Here is a 17,520-nt window from a genome sequence, read left to right as displayed (position 1 = left end):
TTTCGACAGTCAGACGTGATGCGGTACTTACCCCCAGGTCGAGGTACGTCAGGTAGAAGGGGTAGGGCACGACTATGCACACGGCGAGCAGCCACGAGCCCATGGCGCAGATGCAGAGCGGCACCCGCGGCTTGTACGGGTACAGCACCAGCCGGTAGCGGTCCGTCGCCAGCAGCACGAACGTCAGCATCGTCACGTGCAGAGGGATGTCCTGCAACACGCGGGCCCGTCTGTGTGTACACACACACAAACACACACACACACACACAGACACACACACACACACACACACACACACACATACATACACAGAGTGGGCGTTATCATCTCGTCACCGGAAACATCAAAGGCATGAGAGGTGGAGGACGGCAGTCCGCGTCATGCGAATAGGTACTGATACGCTGTACTCGTATTCTGGAAGAGATGGTTCAAAATACAGGTATTTCAAAGTGAATAAACGGGGTTGAAAGCCATGCAAATAGTAGTCGATGAAGAAGAGGTAGGGGATCCAGTATTTGATTCAGAACTTAAACAGCTCTGGAAGATTTTTTTAACACGGCTGCATGATCAGCGACCGTTTACAAAGCAAAATGGAAGCAATAACAGTCCTCGGTCACAAAAAGGAAGCTTATTTTTTTTTCGAGTGAGGGCTGTTATTGCTTTAATTTTTCTTTGTAAACGGTCGCTGATCAGTCAGCCATGTTCAAAACTTTAAGATTTCTGCATACTCAAGCATTCAATGCTGCCTCTAAATATAAGGATTTAACGAAGAAACTGCTAAGTACAGGTATGGCCGTTTAGTTCAACAAGCAATGTGAAACAAGGGGACTAGTCCCTAATTATGTGAAAGCATATATTAAATTCACGACTTGTAAGAAAGATATTAAGTTTTTAGACCTGCAGTTAAAAATCTCATTTCTGATAATGTTAAAAAGCTATGTGCTAAAAAAGATGTTCTAAATCAGGAAACATATTATCTATATTTAGAGCTCACAAATATCATCCGTATAAATTATAATTTTAACGTTGGGGATTTCTGGATACAGATTAACGAAAATTCAGAAATTTGTAAACAAGGCATATTGCGTGAACACGAAAATAAGCTTACTAATTTTTCTTATCTGTTTCCTGCAGAAAAATGTTCTCAAAGTACCTTTAAGAAAAGCAGTCATGTATTTTATAAAAGAATTTTAAATAAGACTGTGTTGTTGTTGTCTTTAGGCCAGAGACTGGTTTGACGCAGGTCTCTACGCTACTCTATCCTGCGCAAGCTTCTTCATCTCCAAGTAACTGCTGCAACCTACGTCCTTCTGAATCTGCTTAGTTTATTCATCTCCTGGTCTCCCTCTACGATTTTAACCCTCCACTCTGCCCTCAAATACTAAACTGGTAATTCCTTGATGCCTCAGAAAATGTACTAATGGTTCAAATGGCTCAGAGCACTGTGGGACTTAACAGCTGTGGTCATCAGTCCCCTAGAACTTAGAACTACTTAAACCTAACTAACCTAAGGACATCACACACATCCAGGCCCGAGGCAGGATTCGAACCTGCGACCGTAGCAGTCGCACGGTTCCGCACTGCGCGCCTAGAACCGCGAGACCACCGCTGCCGGCAGAAAATGTACTACCAACCGGTTCCTTCTTCTAGTTACGTTGTCTCACAAATTCCTCTTCTCCTCAATTCTTTTCAGTACCTCCTCATTAGTTACGTGACCTATCCATCTAATCTTCAGCATTATTCTGTAGTACCACATTTCGAAAGCTTCTATTCTCTTCTTGTCTAAACTATTTATCACCCATGTTTCACTTCCATACATATCTATACTCCATACAAATACTTTCAGATAAGACTTCCTGATACTTAAATCTATACTCGATGTTATATTTCTGTTCTTCATAAACCGTGTCCTTGCCATTTCTAGTCTACATTTTATATCCTCTCTGCTTCGACCATCATCTGTTATTTTGCTCCCCAAATAGCGAGAATCAGATACCACTTTAAGTGTCTCATTTCTTAATCTAATTCCCTCAGCATCACGTGATTTAATTCGACTACATTCCATTATCCTCACTTTGCTTTTGTTGATGTTCATCTTATAGCCTCCTTTCAAGACACTGTCTATTCCTTTCAACTGCTCTTCCAGGTCCTTTGCTGTCTCTAACAGAATTTTGCAAAAACAGACATAATGTCTGATGGGATACCGCAATCACTGGTTATACAATGTTACTTATAATCCGTGTCGACCGCAAAAATACTTATTCACATGACCGGTTTCGGTTCCTCTAGGACCATCTTCAGATCTGAAATTTCGTTCACATACAGCAACCTTCACATACTGCGTCACATAATTCTTTTTTTTTTATTTTTTTTTATTTTTTTTTTTTTTTTTGTGGCGCTGCATGTGAAGGTTGCTGTGCTGTGTGTGGACGGTCTACTCCTGTAAGCGAAATTGCAGATCTGAAAATGGTTCTAGAGGATCCGAAACCGGTCATGTGAATAAACATTTTTGCAGTCAAGACGGATTATAAGTAACAGTGTCTAACAGAATTACAGTGTCCTCGGCAAACCTCAAGCCTTTTATTTCTTCTCCATGGATTTTAATTCCTACTCCCAATTTTTGTTCAAATGTGTGTGATTTTTTAAGGTACCAAACTGCTTAGGTTATCAGTCCCTAGACTTGCACACTACTTAAACTAACTTAAACTAAAAACACCACACACACCGATGCCCGAGGGAGGACTCGAACCTCCGGCGGGAGGGGCCGCGCAGTCAGTTACTTGGCGCCTCTAACCGCGCGGCTCCAATTATTTATTTTGTTTCCTTTACTGATTGCACAATATTCAGAGTGAATAACATCGGGGATAGGCTACAACCCTGTCTCACTCCCTTCCCAACCACCGCTCTCTTTCATGCCCATCAACTCTTATAACAGCCATCTAGTTTCTGTACAAATTGAAAATAGCGTTTCGCTCCATGTATTGGACACCTGCCACTTTCAGAATCTGAGAGTATTTCAGTCAACATTGTCAAAAGCTTTCTCTAAGACTACAAATGCTAGAAAAATAAGTTTGCCTTTCCTTAGTCTGAGAAAAGTCGTAGGGCAGTATTGCCTCGTGTGTTCCAATATTTTTACGGAAACCAAATTGATCTTCCCCGAGGATGGCTTCTATCAGTACTTCCATTCGTCTGTAAAGAATTCTTGTCACTATTTTGCAGCCGTGACTTATTAAACTGATAGTTCAGTAATTTTCACACCTGTACACACCGGCTTTCTTTGGGACTGTATTTATAATATTCTTCTTGGAGTCTGAGGTTATTTCGCCTGTCTCATACATCTTGCTCGCCATATGGCAGAGTTTGATCATGGTTAGCTCTCCCAAGGCTATCAGTAGTTCAAATGGAACGTTCTCTTCTCCCAGGGCCTTGTTTCGACTTCGGTCTTTCAGTGCTCTGTCAAATTCTTCACGCAGTATCATATCTCCCATTTAATCTTTACCTACATCCTCCTCCATTTTCATAATACTTCCTTCAGATACATACCCCTTGTATAGACCATTTATATACTCCTACCACCTTTCTGCTTTCCCCTCTTTGCTTAGAATTGATTTTCGATCTGAGCTCTTGATATTCATACAAGGGGTTCTTTTTGATCCAAAGGTCTCTTTTATTTTCCTGTAGGCAGTGTCTATGTTACCCCTAGTGATATATGTCTCTACATTCTTACATTTGTCCACTACCCACCTTGGTTAGCCGTTTTGCACTTCATTTCGATCTCATTTTTGAGACTTTTGTATTGCTTTTTGCCTACTTCATTTACTGCATTTTTATATTTTCTCCTTTCATCAATTAAATTCATGCTAGCCCTTGTCTTTTTACGTACTTGATCCTCTGCTGCCCTCACTAATTCATCTCTCAAAGCTATCCATTCTTCTCCTACTGTATTTCTTTATTTCTCCTCAATCGTTCACTAATGCTCTTTCTGAAACTCTCTACAACCTCTGGTTCTTTCAGTTTATCCAGGTCTCATCTCCTTAAATTCCCACATTTTTGCAGTTTCTTCAGTTTTGATTTACAATTCATAATCAATAGATTTACCCCTGTAAATGTCTTGCAGTTTGAAACCTGGATCCTAAACCTCTGTCTTTCCATTATATAAACTATCTAAAATCTTCCGTTCTGTCCAGGCCTCTTCCACATATAGACCCTTCTTTCATGATTCTTAAACCAAGCGTTAGCTGTGATTAAGTTATGCTCTGTGTAAAATTCTACCAGATGGCTTCCTCTTTCATTCCTTATCCCCATTCCATATTAACCTACTACTTTTCCTTTGCTTCCTTTTCCTACTACTGAATTCCATTCCCCCATGACTATTAAATTTTCGTCTCCCTTCACTATCTGAGTAATTTCTTCAATCTCATCATACATTTCTTCAATCTCTTCGTCATCTGCGGAGCTAGTTGGCATATAATCTCTGTACTAGTGTGGTAGACGTGGACTTCATGTCTATCTTGGTTACCAGAAGTCTGGTTCCTACTGCCACCGAACGTCACTAATTCCACCTAACCTACTGCCCGATTAAGGAATCTCACATTCCACTCTCCGATCCGTAACTTTTGAACAGAATAAAACTGTCTTACTTGAAAAAGGCCTAAAGTACAACGTCATGCCCAACTTGGCAGGCAAAAATTTATTACAAAACATGCTTGCCGACCTAAAAATTGGACTTGATTGTATAAACATGGATAATTCATGTCAAACTAGAATTGCTTTTGATGTAGCTAACGTTCTCAGCAAAAACACAGCCTATTTTAAAAATCATTAATTAAAACTTCCGGGCTGAATTCCGTGGTCCATATATAAAACTGCTTCTACTTCCTGACGTTTCGTTGCCTACTGCGGGCAACATCTTCTGAGGTGAGTCGGCGACTGGCTGCTAGGCGCTGGAGGTCCCGCTTATACAGGGTGTTACAAAAAGGTATGGCCAAACTTTCAGGAAACATACCTCACACACAAAGAAAAGAAAATATGTTATGTGGACATGTGTCCGGAAACGCTTACTTTCCATGTTAGAGCTCATTTTATTACTTCTCTTCAAATCACATTAATCATGGAATGGAAACACACAGCAACAGAACGTACCAGCGTAGCTTCAAGTACTTTGTTACAGGAAATGTTCAAAATGTCCTCCGTTAGTGAGGATACATGCATCCACCCTCCGTCGCATGGAATCCCTGATGCGCTGAAGCAGCCCTGGAGAATGGCGTATTGTATCACAGCCATCCACAATACGAGCACGAAGAGCCTCTACATTTGGTACCGGGATTGCGCAGACAACAGCTTTCAAATGCCCCCATAAATGAAAGTCAAGGGGGGATGAGGTCAGGAGAGCGTGGAGGCCATGGAATTGGTCCGCCTCTACCAATCCATCGGTCACCGAATCTGTTGTTGAGAAGCGTACGAACACTTCGACTGAAATGTGCAGGAGCTCCATCGTGCATGAACCACATGTTGTGTCGTACTTGTAAAGGCACATGTTCCAGCAGCACAGGTAGAGTATCCCGTATGAAATCATGATAACGTGCTCCATTGAGCGTAGGTGGAACAACAAACTAAAATGAGCTCTAACATGGAAATTAAGCGTTTCCGGACACATGTCCACATAACATCTTTTCTTTATTTGTGTGTGAGGAATGTTTCCTGAAAGTTTGGCCGTCCTTTTTGTAACACCCTGTATAGACCGCTTAGATGGCGCCACCACTCATCACGTGCTTTCGACTTTAAAACTATCTCTGGCTAGTGCCATCTTTCTCGATTATAGGTAATCGATAGTCACTTCGTTGGTACAGAGGAAGGAAGGAGAAGCAGTTTTACATATGGACCACGGCAAATCAGCCCGGAAGTTTTAATTAATCAAGACGCCGGCCGTGAAAGCTTACATGTTATGTTTTCAAAATGTTACGCATAGCGATAGGAAGTTTACTAATAACAAACTTAAAGAAGCTGATGCTTTAATAACTAAGTCTCACAAAGTTTGTTCTTTAGTTATTATCTACAATTCTAAATACATTTCTGAAAACTTAGATTTTTAACGAAAATAATATTTCGGAACTGCATGCGTATCCGACTCAGCTATCAACGAAGCAAAATTTTTAACCAAACCTTTTCATAAGAAAATTCTTATCAACATAAAACTTCATGCCCAAAACTTGGTTCTCAATTCAAAAGTCACAAGTCTAACCATCCGATACGCCCAATTTCCAACATTGATTTAGCCAAATTTCTGTATGAAACTCTGAGAAAATCATTCGTCTTCGAGAATAATTATTCCATCCTCAGTATTCACGCCTTAGTCCATAAAATAAAAGATTTAGATGCAGCCCAGATACCAAGTTCTTTGCACTAGACATCAAAAACCTTTATACAAACGTTCCCGTATCCCATACAAGAAACGCTTAGGATCGTAGAAGAAAAAAATTAAGTCATTTTTAAAAAGAACTTTCAGACGAGCAAATCTCGGACTATATGAATCTAATCACAGTCGTAACGGAATACAACTATTCTGAATGTGATATATAATTGTTTCAGCAATCCGACGGTCTCGCTGTGGGAAATCCGTTAGCTGGTATCCATGCTGACATTTTCATTACCTCTCTACAAGAAAAGTTTTTCAACTGTTTCTCAGATACAGCGATAGGCATTCTCTCATATATCAAATATGTTGATGATATTTTAGTCACCTACAAAGACCTGTTGATGGCATTGACCGTTTTTTCAATCTCTTCAGTGAACTTCAGGAGAAAATGTCCTTGACCAGTGAACTCGAAAACGAGACCCGTCGGTTGAACTTTCTTGACTTGACGCTTACAGCAGAAGAAAAGAAAGTATCATGTTTTTCATAAAAAAGTATACACCGATCAGATCGTACCTGCGTCTTCCATGCACCCACAATCTCATACAGAAGCTTTCTTTCACTCTGCTATTCATAGAGTTACTTCTATTCCACTCTCGAAAGAAAAATTCGAGGAAGAAATTAATTTAATCAAAACGATAGCAGTTAATAGCGAATACGAACCTGCCATCATGGATGACATCCTTAAAAAGAAAACTGTTGAAAGAGTTACTACGCTCGGCACCTCTATCATTGAATCCAGTCTAAAGAATTTTTTTCTATTCCTTTCTCTGGGACCATCTCCTATCAAATTCAATGCCTCCTTCGTAATAAATACAGGTGTAAAGTCGCCTTTTCAAACAATAACAGTTTGAAAAAGAATTTATTCATAATTTAAAATTGACCAGTTCTCCTTTGGGAAACTGTGGTGTCTATAAGATTTTTTGCGACTTACTACTTAGTAAAAACAGGACGTGCCTTTACAGTCTGATACAAAGAACATCTTTTAAGAAAAAATGACAATAGCACCCGAAATTCGTCTTCCTTCCGATTACAGGTTACGCGCGTAAGGTTGTTCACGATATCAACATTCTGCGCATTGAGAAGAAAGGGCGTAGATTAAATCTCGTAGAATTAGAATTTTTTAAACATCTTTCTCGAAGTGATGACCTTATTCTTAATGAGCAGCTACAATTACGTAATAAAAGCTTCTTCAACGGTGTAACGACGTTACTTGATATTTTGTTTCGTGTTCCCTCGTGCAGTTGCCAAAATATTTTTTTACCTAAGTCGACTCATAATTTTTTGTTTATTAAATGATTTATACTGGCTGCATTTCATGTTATCCCGGTTTTCTACTCGCTGAGTTATTCAGCTCCATTTGTAATTCTATAATGGCATTTTCAGCCTTTAAACTGTACTTCTAAGCTCTTATGTAGACAAAATGTTACCATATCTGCTGCTGTCAGATAAAAGATTGCCTTTGACTTCATGTGCTAAATAATGTTGATCATAATATTTATCTGCCTATAGTTTGAATTTTATGAAGACTGTTTGTATTTGCGGCTTCTAGATGGCACTCTTGGTGTATTGTTCACCTGCCCGTAATTGCTAATGCGGGCGCCTTAGTCTGATGCTACCTGTAGCTCGACATGCGTGAGCAGCCCATAGTGGCTCACCTTCCGTGTATTGTATTTCAAAAATTTTGGGACTAAAGCTTTAACGCTTAATATTTATTTTACACGGGACATATAAGTACTGTTTCTTTCTTGTTCTGTTAGTCACTGTTTACAATTCAAAAAAAAATTAATTTCCTATAATTTTGTACCTATGTTATAGGTCAGTTTTACTTCTGATAAAGGCACTCATAGTAGTGTCGAAATTTAGGTCAAAGGACTCCTTTTTTGCGACCGAGGGCTGTTATTGCTTTAATTTTAGCTCCGGAAGACCTAAAATCAGATAAGGCAATAGGGACAGATAACATTCCCCTAGAATTTTTAAAATCATTAATGGAAGTGGCAATGAAACGACAATTCACGTTAGAGCGTAGAAAGCATGAATACCATCCGACCTGCGGAAAAATATTACACACAATTCCGAAGACATCAAGAGCCGACAAGTGCGAGAATTATCGCACAATCAGTTTAACACCTCATGTATCGAAGTTGCTGAGAAGAATAATATGCAGAAGAATGGAAATGAAAACTGAAGATTTGTTAGATGAAGACCAGTTTGGCTTTAGGAAACGTAAAGCCACCAGAGAGGCAGTTCTGACGTTGCGATTGATAATGGAAGCTAGACTAAAGAAAAATCAAGACATGTTCATAGTATTTGTCGACTTGGAAAACCTGTTCGATAATTTTAAATGATGTAAGATGTTCGAAATTCTGAGAAAAAGCAGTAGGGAGAGACGGGTAATATCCGGTATGTACAAGAACCAAGAGAGAATAATAAGACTGGAGGACTTAGTACAAAGTGCTCAGATTAAAAGTGGTGTAAGACAGGGTTGTAACCTGTCACCCCTACAGTTGAATCTTTAATCGGAGGAGCAATGACTGAAATGACAGGAAGGTTGGGAGTGAAATTACAATTCAGGCTGAAAAGATATCAACGATATGATTCGCTGATGACATTGCTATCCTCAATGAAAGCGAAGAAGAATTATATGTTCTGTTGAATCGAATGAGCAATCTAATGAATAGAAAATCTGGACTGATGCTAAATGATGAAATGTGAAAGTAAAATGTGAAAGTAATGAGAAGTAGCAGACATGAGAGCAATGACAAACTAAACATCAGCATTGGTAATCACGACGTAGATGAAGTTAAGGAATTTTGCTAACAAGGGATCAAAGTAACCCATGACGGACGATGGAAGGAGGACATAAAAAGCAGACAAGCACTGGCAAAAAGGGTGTTCCTGGCCAAGACATGTATCAAACATAGACCTTAATTTGAGGAAGATATTTCTGTGAATGTAAATACGGAGCACAGCATTGTATGGTACTGACACATGGTTTGTGAGAAAGCCGGGACCATTTGATACGTGGTGCTAAAGAAGAATGTTGAAAATTAAGTAGGCTGATAAGGTAAAGAATGAGGAGGTTTTCCGCAGAATTGGTAAGAAAGGAATACATGGAAACACTGATAAGGAGAAGGGACAGGTTGATAGGACATCTGTCAAGCCATCTGCGGATAATTACTGTGGTACTAGAGGGAGCTGTAGAGGGTAAAAACTGTAGACAGAGATTGGACTATATCCAGCAAATAACTGAGGACGTAGGTTGCAAGTGCTCCTCTGGGATGAAGAGGTTTCAAAGCAGGTGGATTCAATTCATGGCGTGCCGCATCAAACAAGTCAGAAGACTGGTGACTCAAAAAAAAAAAAAAAAAAAAAAAAAAAACAGTATTGTCCGTGCCAGATAGAATGTTTCGTACTTCACTGTCTGATTAAAATTTTACGTTCTTCTGCACAAGTATATTTCAGATGTTTGCAGTTTCTTTTCCTCCAACTTGACTACAGCACAGGATGGTAGGACATCAGTTAAGACATGAGGACTGACTTCCATGGTACTAGATGAAGCTGTAGAGGGTAAAAATTGTGGACCGAGACGAAGATTGGAATACATCCATATATAATTGAGGTCGTTCGTTGCATGTGATACTCTCTGATGGCTCAAATGGCCGTGAGCACTATGGGACTTAATTTCTGAGTTCGTCAGTCCTCTAGAACTTAGAACTACTTAAACCCAACTAACCTAAAGACATCACACACATCCATGCCCGAGGCAGGATTCGAACCTGCGACCGACACTCTGATGAAGAGGTTAGCATAAGAGAGGAATTCGTGGCGGTCCACATCAAACCAGTCTTCAACTTACAATTATAATATTTAAAGAAAAACTACGTAACCAAGATCCCAATATTTATTTTGAACTGATGACCGGTTTGAAGAGCACTTTGCTGTCATCTTCAGATCTCATCCTTTTCCGAAGTTGATAGGAAAGTACTGTTGAAAACGGTCATTAGTTCAAAATAAAAATTTAAATGCGATCTCTTCAAATATAACAATCTACAGACCGCCCCCTGGTCAGAATGTCTTTAATATACTAGAGTTGCAAATAATACATCAGACGAAAGAGAAACTCATTCACTTTATCTTACAAGTGTTCAAAGCGAGCACCAAATATTACACATCGAGTCGATAGGAGAGTTCTTCCTAAATCTTTGCAGTGTGTCTGGAGTAAACGTTGCAACAATGACGTTTCTAAGGTCGAGTACGTCAGCTGCTAGCCGAGGCACAAACACATGATCCTTTATGAACTGCCAAAGGTAAAACTGCTTGGCACCGGATCGTGTGTGAGCGTAGAGGTGAGGCAAAACTAACTCTCACTTCCGGGTTCTCGCGGCCAATCTAGCGCTTGGATACAACGGCGTTTAACCAGACGTGTACAGAATTAAGCCGGTAAGGTGGCGCACCATCTTGCTAGCGTCCTGTGGTTCATCTTCATCCAATTGAAGAAGCTCTTGGGCATCGAGATAAGAAACACCAGGTATCGTTGCTTTATCGGAAAAGAAAGACCATTTAGCTTTCCATCGGGATATGCCGCAAAAAACATCCGATTTAGGGGAGCCTCATTCCCATTGTACCATCACGCGTGGATGCAAACATCACGAGCGTTCGCATTCCCAATATGGTAAAATGACGATTCATCACTGAAGACGACACAACTCAGAAAATCTTCACTATCACGCAGCAATATGTCGTTTGCAAATTTTGCACGTAAGCAGTAGACTATAGGGTTTAGAGCTTGTAACAACCGTAAACGATAAGGACATAGTTGCAAACGCCTCCTTAAAAGTGTCCACACAGATATCACTGGAATAACTAATTCACGACTAGCCTTTCGAACTGATTTCTTGGGGCCAAGCGTGAAAGACTGGATTTTTTCAGCCAGTCTTCGTCGTTCCATACTCTTCCCTTTGATAGGTATACAAATATAAGTGAGTTGCTCCTTCCTTAGGGGTATTACTTATAACACTAAGCTGAATGTAATAAATCCTAGCAACGCCCTAAAACCCGTATATTCATTTGGAACACCCTATATTTCAATGGTACAAATTCATGAAATGTTAAAGTTATGTGCCGGACTGGCACTCGAATCAGAAACTTTGCCTTTTGCGTGCAATCCACGTTCGTTTCAAGACATGTGAAACTACCAGTACATCTCGCCTACTTTTCAGAAGTCTCAGAAGGGTGGTTTACAGAATGAATCGTTCACTCTGCAATGAATTCTGTATTGTTTCTAAATTTGCAGGCAGTGTAAAACTGTGTGCCGGCTCGGAACTCGAAACCAGAACCTTATTCTCATGAGTATTAGTCGAGCAAAGTACGTAAGAAAGCTCCTGTTGGGTTTGGAAAATAATGGAGAAGTACAAACAAAAGTAAAGCTGTGAGGGTACGTCACGAGTCATACACCTGAATACCTCAGTCGGTAAAGTATTTCCCGCAGAACTCGAGGTTCTGTGTTGCAGTCTCCCCCCCCCCCCCTCCTTAACCTACTAGAAAGTTTCATAACAGGGCATTATATCACTACAGTAAAAGATTCGTTCTAGATTTTACTAATAGCTGATTCAAAAAAGTAATAATAGATATCTTACGTCCTTCTTCTCCATTTGAACGAGAACTTTTTATCCTATGATACAATAATCCATATCAGGAAGCGTACCGTTTCGATATCCAAATAAAAATATTGGTTGAAGAGCAAATCACTTTCGAATCTCCCGCTTCACACTACACAGAAACTGAGAACGGGCCAACGTCGTCAGTTCTTGATGTAATTGCGACATGACGTACCACATCAATGGCTGCAAAAAGCTGGTACAGTTTGAGACTCGGTGCAAGGAAACCCTTAACAGCTGGAAGTGTTGTTGCTGTCTTCCAACTGCGAGGCGCAAATGGCTGCAGGGTGTCGCAGAGAAGTAGACATAATCGCGTTACGTGATTTGTAGAGGTAATTACGCGACGCATCCTCGCGAAGTCCTCTGAGAATATCGGGGATCAGGGAGTTATTTCGCCAACTCTAGTGCAGGTGGGTTAACTGTGGTGCTCGACGGACGCGCCGCACTCTCGACTTTGAAGACGACGTCCTTCGTCACATGGAAGAGAACCCGACGAAAAATACGCGAAACATCGCCCTTGCCATGTGATCCTGGAGATAACACAGGTGAGATCTCATTGCTTCCGCTGTGTGCACATCATGAAGCAGCAGATTTCAAAGTGATTCGAACTTCAAACTTATTTTACATCCAAACGGTGTATTTCCAAATACTGATTCCTTATCAAACTTTATCTGCAAACTCGCCTCTATAACTTTTAGGAACAGGCAAAAGGAGTTTTGGCACATCCTGTATTCTATATTCACAACTAATATTCAAAGTGGTCATAGACGTGGCGCCACGAAACGCGTGTTGGACTTCTTGCAATCAAAGGAAATCGATGAAAGTCGCCTCAGTAACCTGTGATCTGATATATGTTATTTTATTGCTTTTCGAGTCCAGATTTATAACGAAACAAGTGTTTCAGTGACTGAGTTTCACCGAACCTTAGCAGAGAACTCTAATCCTAGTCTGACTGGCAGGATTTTTTCAGCCAGGGACTACAATAATATCATGGTCCAGCTTTAATAATCCGCTCTTGAAATCGGATTTGTCAGCAGTTTGGTGCGATGTTGAAACTAAGACCATTCACAACTATGGTCTCCATCCTGACATTCAGTTGTGCACCAGACAGTACCTACTGTCCGTTTGGATACTTGCGTCACTGCAACACGCCAATTTCTTGACTCAAGGTATGTGTACAATTTTGCATGGGCGAGCGAGCAGTGTGCCTGTTCTCTTGGGTACTAGTCACATGGGCCACTTTGATCCTGCATGAAGTTGAATATAGCCCTTCTGAATCCAGTGACACCTTATTCACATAGCAATCTTGGGACACAGACCAATGTGTCGAACTCAGTGCTCGATCTTTCCTCATATGCGGAAATCAGACAGTGTTACTCTTACCTTCTTTTCTCAACATTTGGATTTCGAAGCATTCAGTGCGCTTCATGTTAATCTGTCGTTCATTGCCTGCCACATTCATGGTGCTACAGTTATACTGGGCAGTAGTGTAGTCTTTCCGATAACCAACATCCAGCCACTTAACATCTTCCTCTCCTATCAGATAAATATGGTACATCGTTAATGGCACTTGAATTATGTATCTACAAAAAAATGTAACCCACTACAGCAAAATTGGAGCACAGAAATTGTACAATAAGCAACAAAATTCTCAGGTAACAAATTTTGAAAGGAAATGTAAGTGTTCCACTATGTTTCGGGATTGCTGCTGGATGACGTCGACTTCTTGCCACGATGTTTCAGCTGACAATCATTCCGCCATCTTCAGGTGAGTGTTTAGCACTGGAGATGGCTACTTTCTTATTTTTTTCTTTATTGTATTTCCAATTCCCCATACGGGGCGGGCTGGCAGCAGCACAGGCGCTGCTCTTCAACCGAAGAGACATTACAAATATACAGGAAGACATTTAAAACAATATAAAGAAGAAAACATGGCCGAACATAGAAACAAAAAAGAGGCATAACATAAGAGAAGAAAGTACACAAAAAGCGGCGGCTGTGGAACAGAGGTAAAAATCTAAAAAAGTATTGCACACACCACACACACACACTGTAAGGATTAAAAGGCACCAGGCGAAGTATGGCTAGATCATAAAAAGTCGCAGAACGATTTAAACAGCTATATGACAGACGGCGGCTTAGCACATGGAAACATTTACGAATGGAGCGACGTATTCTGAGTGCGGTCGTGTTGCCTGTGGCTACAACATGTTCCGTTCTCAGTATGACGCCACAGCTCCACTATATTCGCTGGAAGATCTCCCCACAAAGGACAACGACGCGTCCGCTTGCATAGCCTCAGGCGATCTATATTTGGCTCACTGCAACAAAGGCGTGTGTTCGCAGACTAATGCGCGGCCGCAGTCTCAACGGCTCGAATTTTTCACGCAAACACATAAAGAAGTGGTTCGACGAGAGTCCTAAATCGTTATAAAATTTTTTGAACTGCCATTTTTATACAAAAATGAACACTTTAGTTTTTATTGGCATATACTTAAGTTGTATGGTGAGATCGGTAGCAAAAACGCGCATGAAAAATCGGCGTCATTCGAAAATTTACCGTAGGTTCACATTTGATGTGGGCGTCTATCCGTGCAAATTAGAACATGTATTCTGTACAGTCGCTGAAGATATCAATGATTGTGGCTGTGAAGAAAGCCTAGCCGGCCGCTGTAACCGAGCGGTTCTAGGCGCTTCAGTCCGGAACCGCGCTGCTGCTACGGTCGCAGGTTCGAATCCTGCCTTGGCCATGGATGTGTGTGATGTCCCTTGGTTAAGTAGTTTTAAGTCTAGGGGACTGATGACCTCAGCTGTTAAGTCCCATAGTGGTTAGAGCCATTTGAACCATTTTAAGAAAGCCATATATATTTTAGCGAGGCACGCTTACTCGCACCACACTGAGAAGTGTCATCAACATAATAATTCCTTAGAATACAAACATTGCAGACCAGAACAAATGGAGTTGTTGGAAAAGCTTCAGCGATCAGATGAAAAGTTCTAAAGTACTGCATGTCAGTGCGGGGCTTAGGAACACCCGAGAACCAGTGTTACCAGTGACAATGTCCACATAGAAATCGTAGTGTGAATCATTCCATTCATCGTTGACCAACTGATTTGGTATTATCATTGGGGGCTACGCTCTCTCTCTCTCTCTCTGGGCACATGATCTTACAATTGTAAGGCAGTCAGTATGTCGCCTGAGACTCTAAAATATTCTAACGCCAGACCCCTAATAATTTTCAAGATAACAGTAGGAGAGAGAGCAGAGACTAGCTTCCTTTATAAAAGCGCGGATAGTAGGAACTAGTTTGTGCCATCTGAGAAAAATCCCACCACTGATAAATGCATAAAAATTACGTGAAGCTGCTTGTAGGTCATGGGAAGGAGGAAGAGATGATGTCTTAGTAAATCTAATGCCAGTGGGGGACGTATGTCGGAGCACCTGTTTGGCAGATACAGTCTTTATGTCGAGATGATGTGGCTTTTGAAACAGACAAAAATTAAGAAAACGATGTAACTGCCTAGCTCTGTATGAACGAAACGAAGACATGCCATTCAAAATGCTATTAACTAGCGCAAGTTATTTTACTCCACTATTTAGAGGCCAAGTTCGTCTGCAGCCTGGACATATTTTTAAAAAAATCATTGTGATGTGTTTAACGGCAAAGGCTGAGTTACTCAACCGTCTCTTTATATAGCTGAACTAAAAAGCTGCCAATGATGATGGGCGCCATGTCCGATTTAGTTTAGCGAAATAGAGAAATATTGAACTAAGCCAAATCGCAATAAATTTCATTATGCTTCCATTAAAGTTAAATGTTTATCCTTACACTGCACATGTGTCACTTATGATAGTTTGAGTGAATGCGATTACAAGGGTTCTAAATTGTTATAAAATGCTTTGTAGTAGGTTAAACAAACATGGTGTGACACGTCTCTCTCGTGCTGCCACTGATCTAGTTTCCAACAGTAGCATGAGTAAAGTAACGTTCCCACACTACAGATTTCATACCTTCTGCGGCCCTCAAAATGCCAACTAAGCTTTTGGAAAGTTATGGCTTCTCCAGTGGACTACTGTACACTTCCGCATCTCTCGGTTCCCCTCATATGCCTATAATTCGTTAATATGTTTAACGATTTAGGTTTTAGTTGTATGTGACAATTTTCAAATTCTAGTTAACTTTCCCGTACAAGTTTTCTTTGGAATTCGTGAGAGATTGTTTTGAACATGTATTGTGAACATTTGTTTGAGTAGTCAGAGAATCATATCGTGAAGGTAATGTGTTAGATCTTCTGTCAACTAAAATATATAAGTTTCCCAATCATTAAGCGAAGTAGAAGGCGTCAGTGGTCATTGGTCGTAAGGGTGACTGTAGATGTTAAAAGGAATTTTAATACATATAGAAAAATATCTTCACTTAGCTATGGCATTCTTTAGATTATCTGAGCGATCAGTAGCAAAGAGCCATCTCTAGGGACGAAAATGTGAAGCACAAAAGTAAAAGTTCAAAACACTGAGCAATATGCGTTTGACATCCATTTGTTGAGCACTATTCTGAAATGCGGAAATGACCAACATCTTAGAAAGTTGATACAAAAGCAGAGGTAGCAGATTTCTAGATTTAAAAAAGTTGAAATCTAACTGACAAACAAACTAATCGCAGGAGAGGAATGAACGAAGTTTTTAAAGAATTCGAAAGAATTGTTTAGCGTACTGATTATGCTACGCAAGAATTAAATTTATTAGTCTTTCTTCAAGATGGTAAAGCGATAAAATCATTTACACAAAGTGATTACACTGGCACCGAAACGGAAGTAGAGAGACAGCAGGACGAAGTACTGAATTCCATCTTGAAGAAGATGGAATACAGTTCTCCCTTTCAACTATCGCATAAATGTCGAAAAGGTAGATTTTTAGTTAAGTGGTCACTAAATAGAAAATTAACTAAAATCATTCAACAAAGGAAAAGCATCTGGATCTGCCTGTACGATTTTGTGGAGGGGTAACAGTGGTGGTAATAGGAATACTCCATCACACATTCTAAGGCTGCTTGTGCTATAGATTGAGAAAAGTAGTTGTAGATGTAGACGTAGAAAACATGAATTTCCATGAAAATAAAAAAAAAGTACTTTAAAAATAACTTCGGCTGCGCACTAACTAAGTACGGGAAAGGAAGCTTCGTATCTTACTTCTTTACTTTTTTTAGAACTTTTTAAGCTTTTGTGGCATATTTTGAGTTCTTCCTTTTGTACCTATTCGCATGAAGATTCTAGATCTCTTTCTTTATCGCAACCACCCCTTCCTTTGAAGAAAATGTGTCGAGCTAAGGGCATTAACTTTTCTATTGGTTGTTGTAGCTAAATCACTCTGAAAGGTTAGAGAATATAAAGAAAATTTTTTTTAAACGTATCACATCAAAGCGCTGCTTCTTAAGAACGTGCGCCAAT

General features: G+C 40.2%; 1 protein-coding gene across 1 annotated transcript in view; it reads right to left on the bottom strand.

Annotated features, from left to right (window-relative positions):
- Nucleotides 1-17,520, bottom strand: part of LOC126461835 (prolactin-releasing peptide receptor-like) — a 580,944-nt gene that overhangs the window by 274,080 nt on the left and 289,344 nt on the right. The window contains exon 2 of the mRNA XM_050096030.1: nucleotides 32-211. Within this exon, the coding sequence (XP_049951987.1) occupies nucleotides 32-211 (180 nt within the window). The remainder of the gene's footprint in view (nucleotides 1-31; nucleotides 212-17,520) is intronic.

Source organism: Schistocerca serialis, chromosome 1 (genome assembly GCF_023864345.2).
Source record: "Schistocerca serialis cubense isolate TAMUIC-IGC-003099 chromosome 1, iqSchSeri2.2, whole genome shotgun sequence".
NCBI classification, from domain to species: domain Eukaryota; kingdom Metazoa; phylum Arthropoda; class Insecta; order Orthoptera; family Acrididae; genus Schistocerca; species Schistocerca serialis.
The sequence above is the reverse complement of the archived record's forward strand: the minus strand, read 5'-3'. Positions and strand labels throughout refer to the sequence as shown.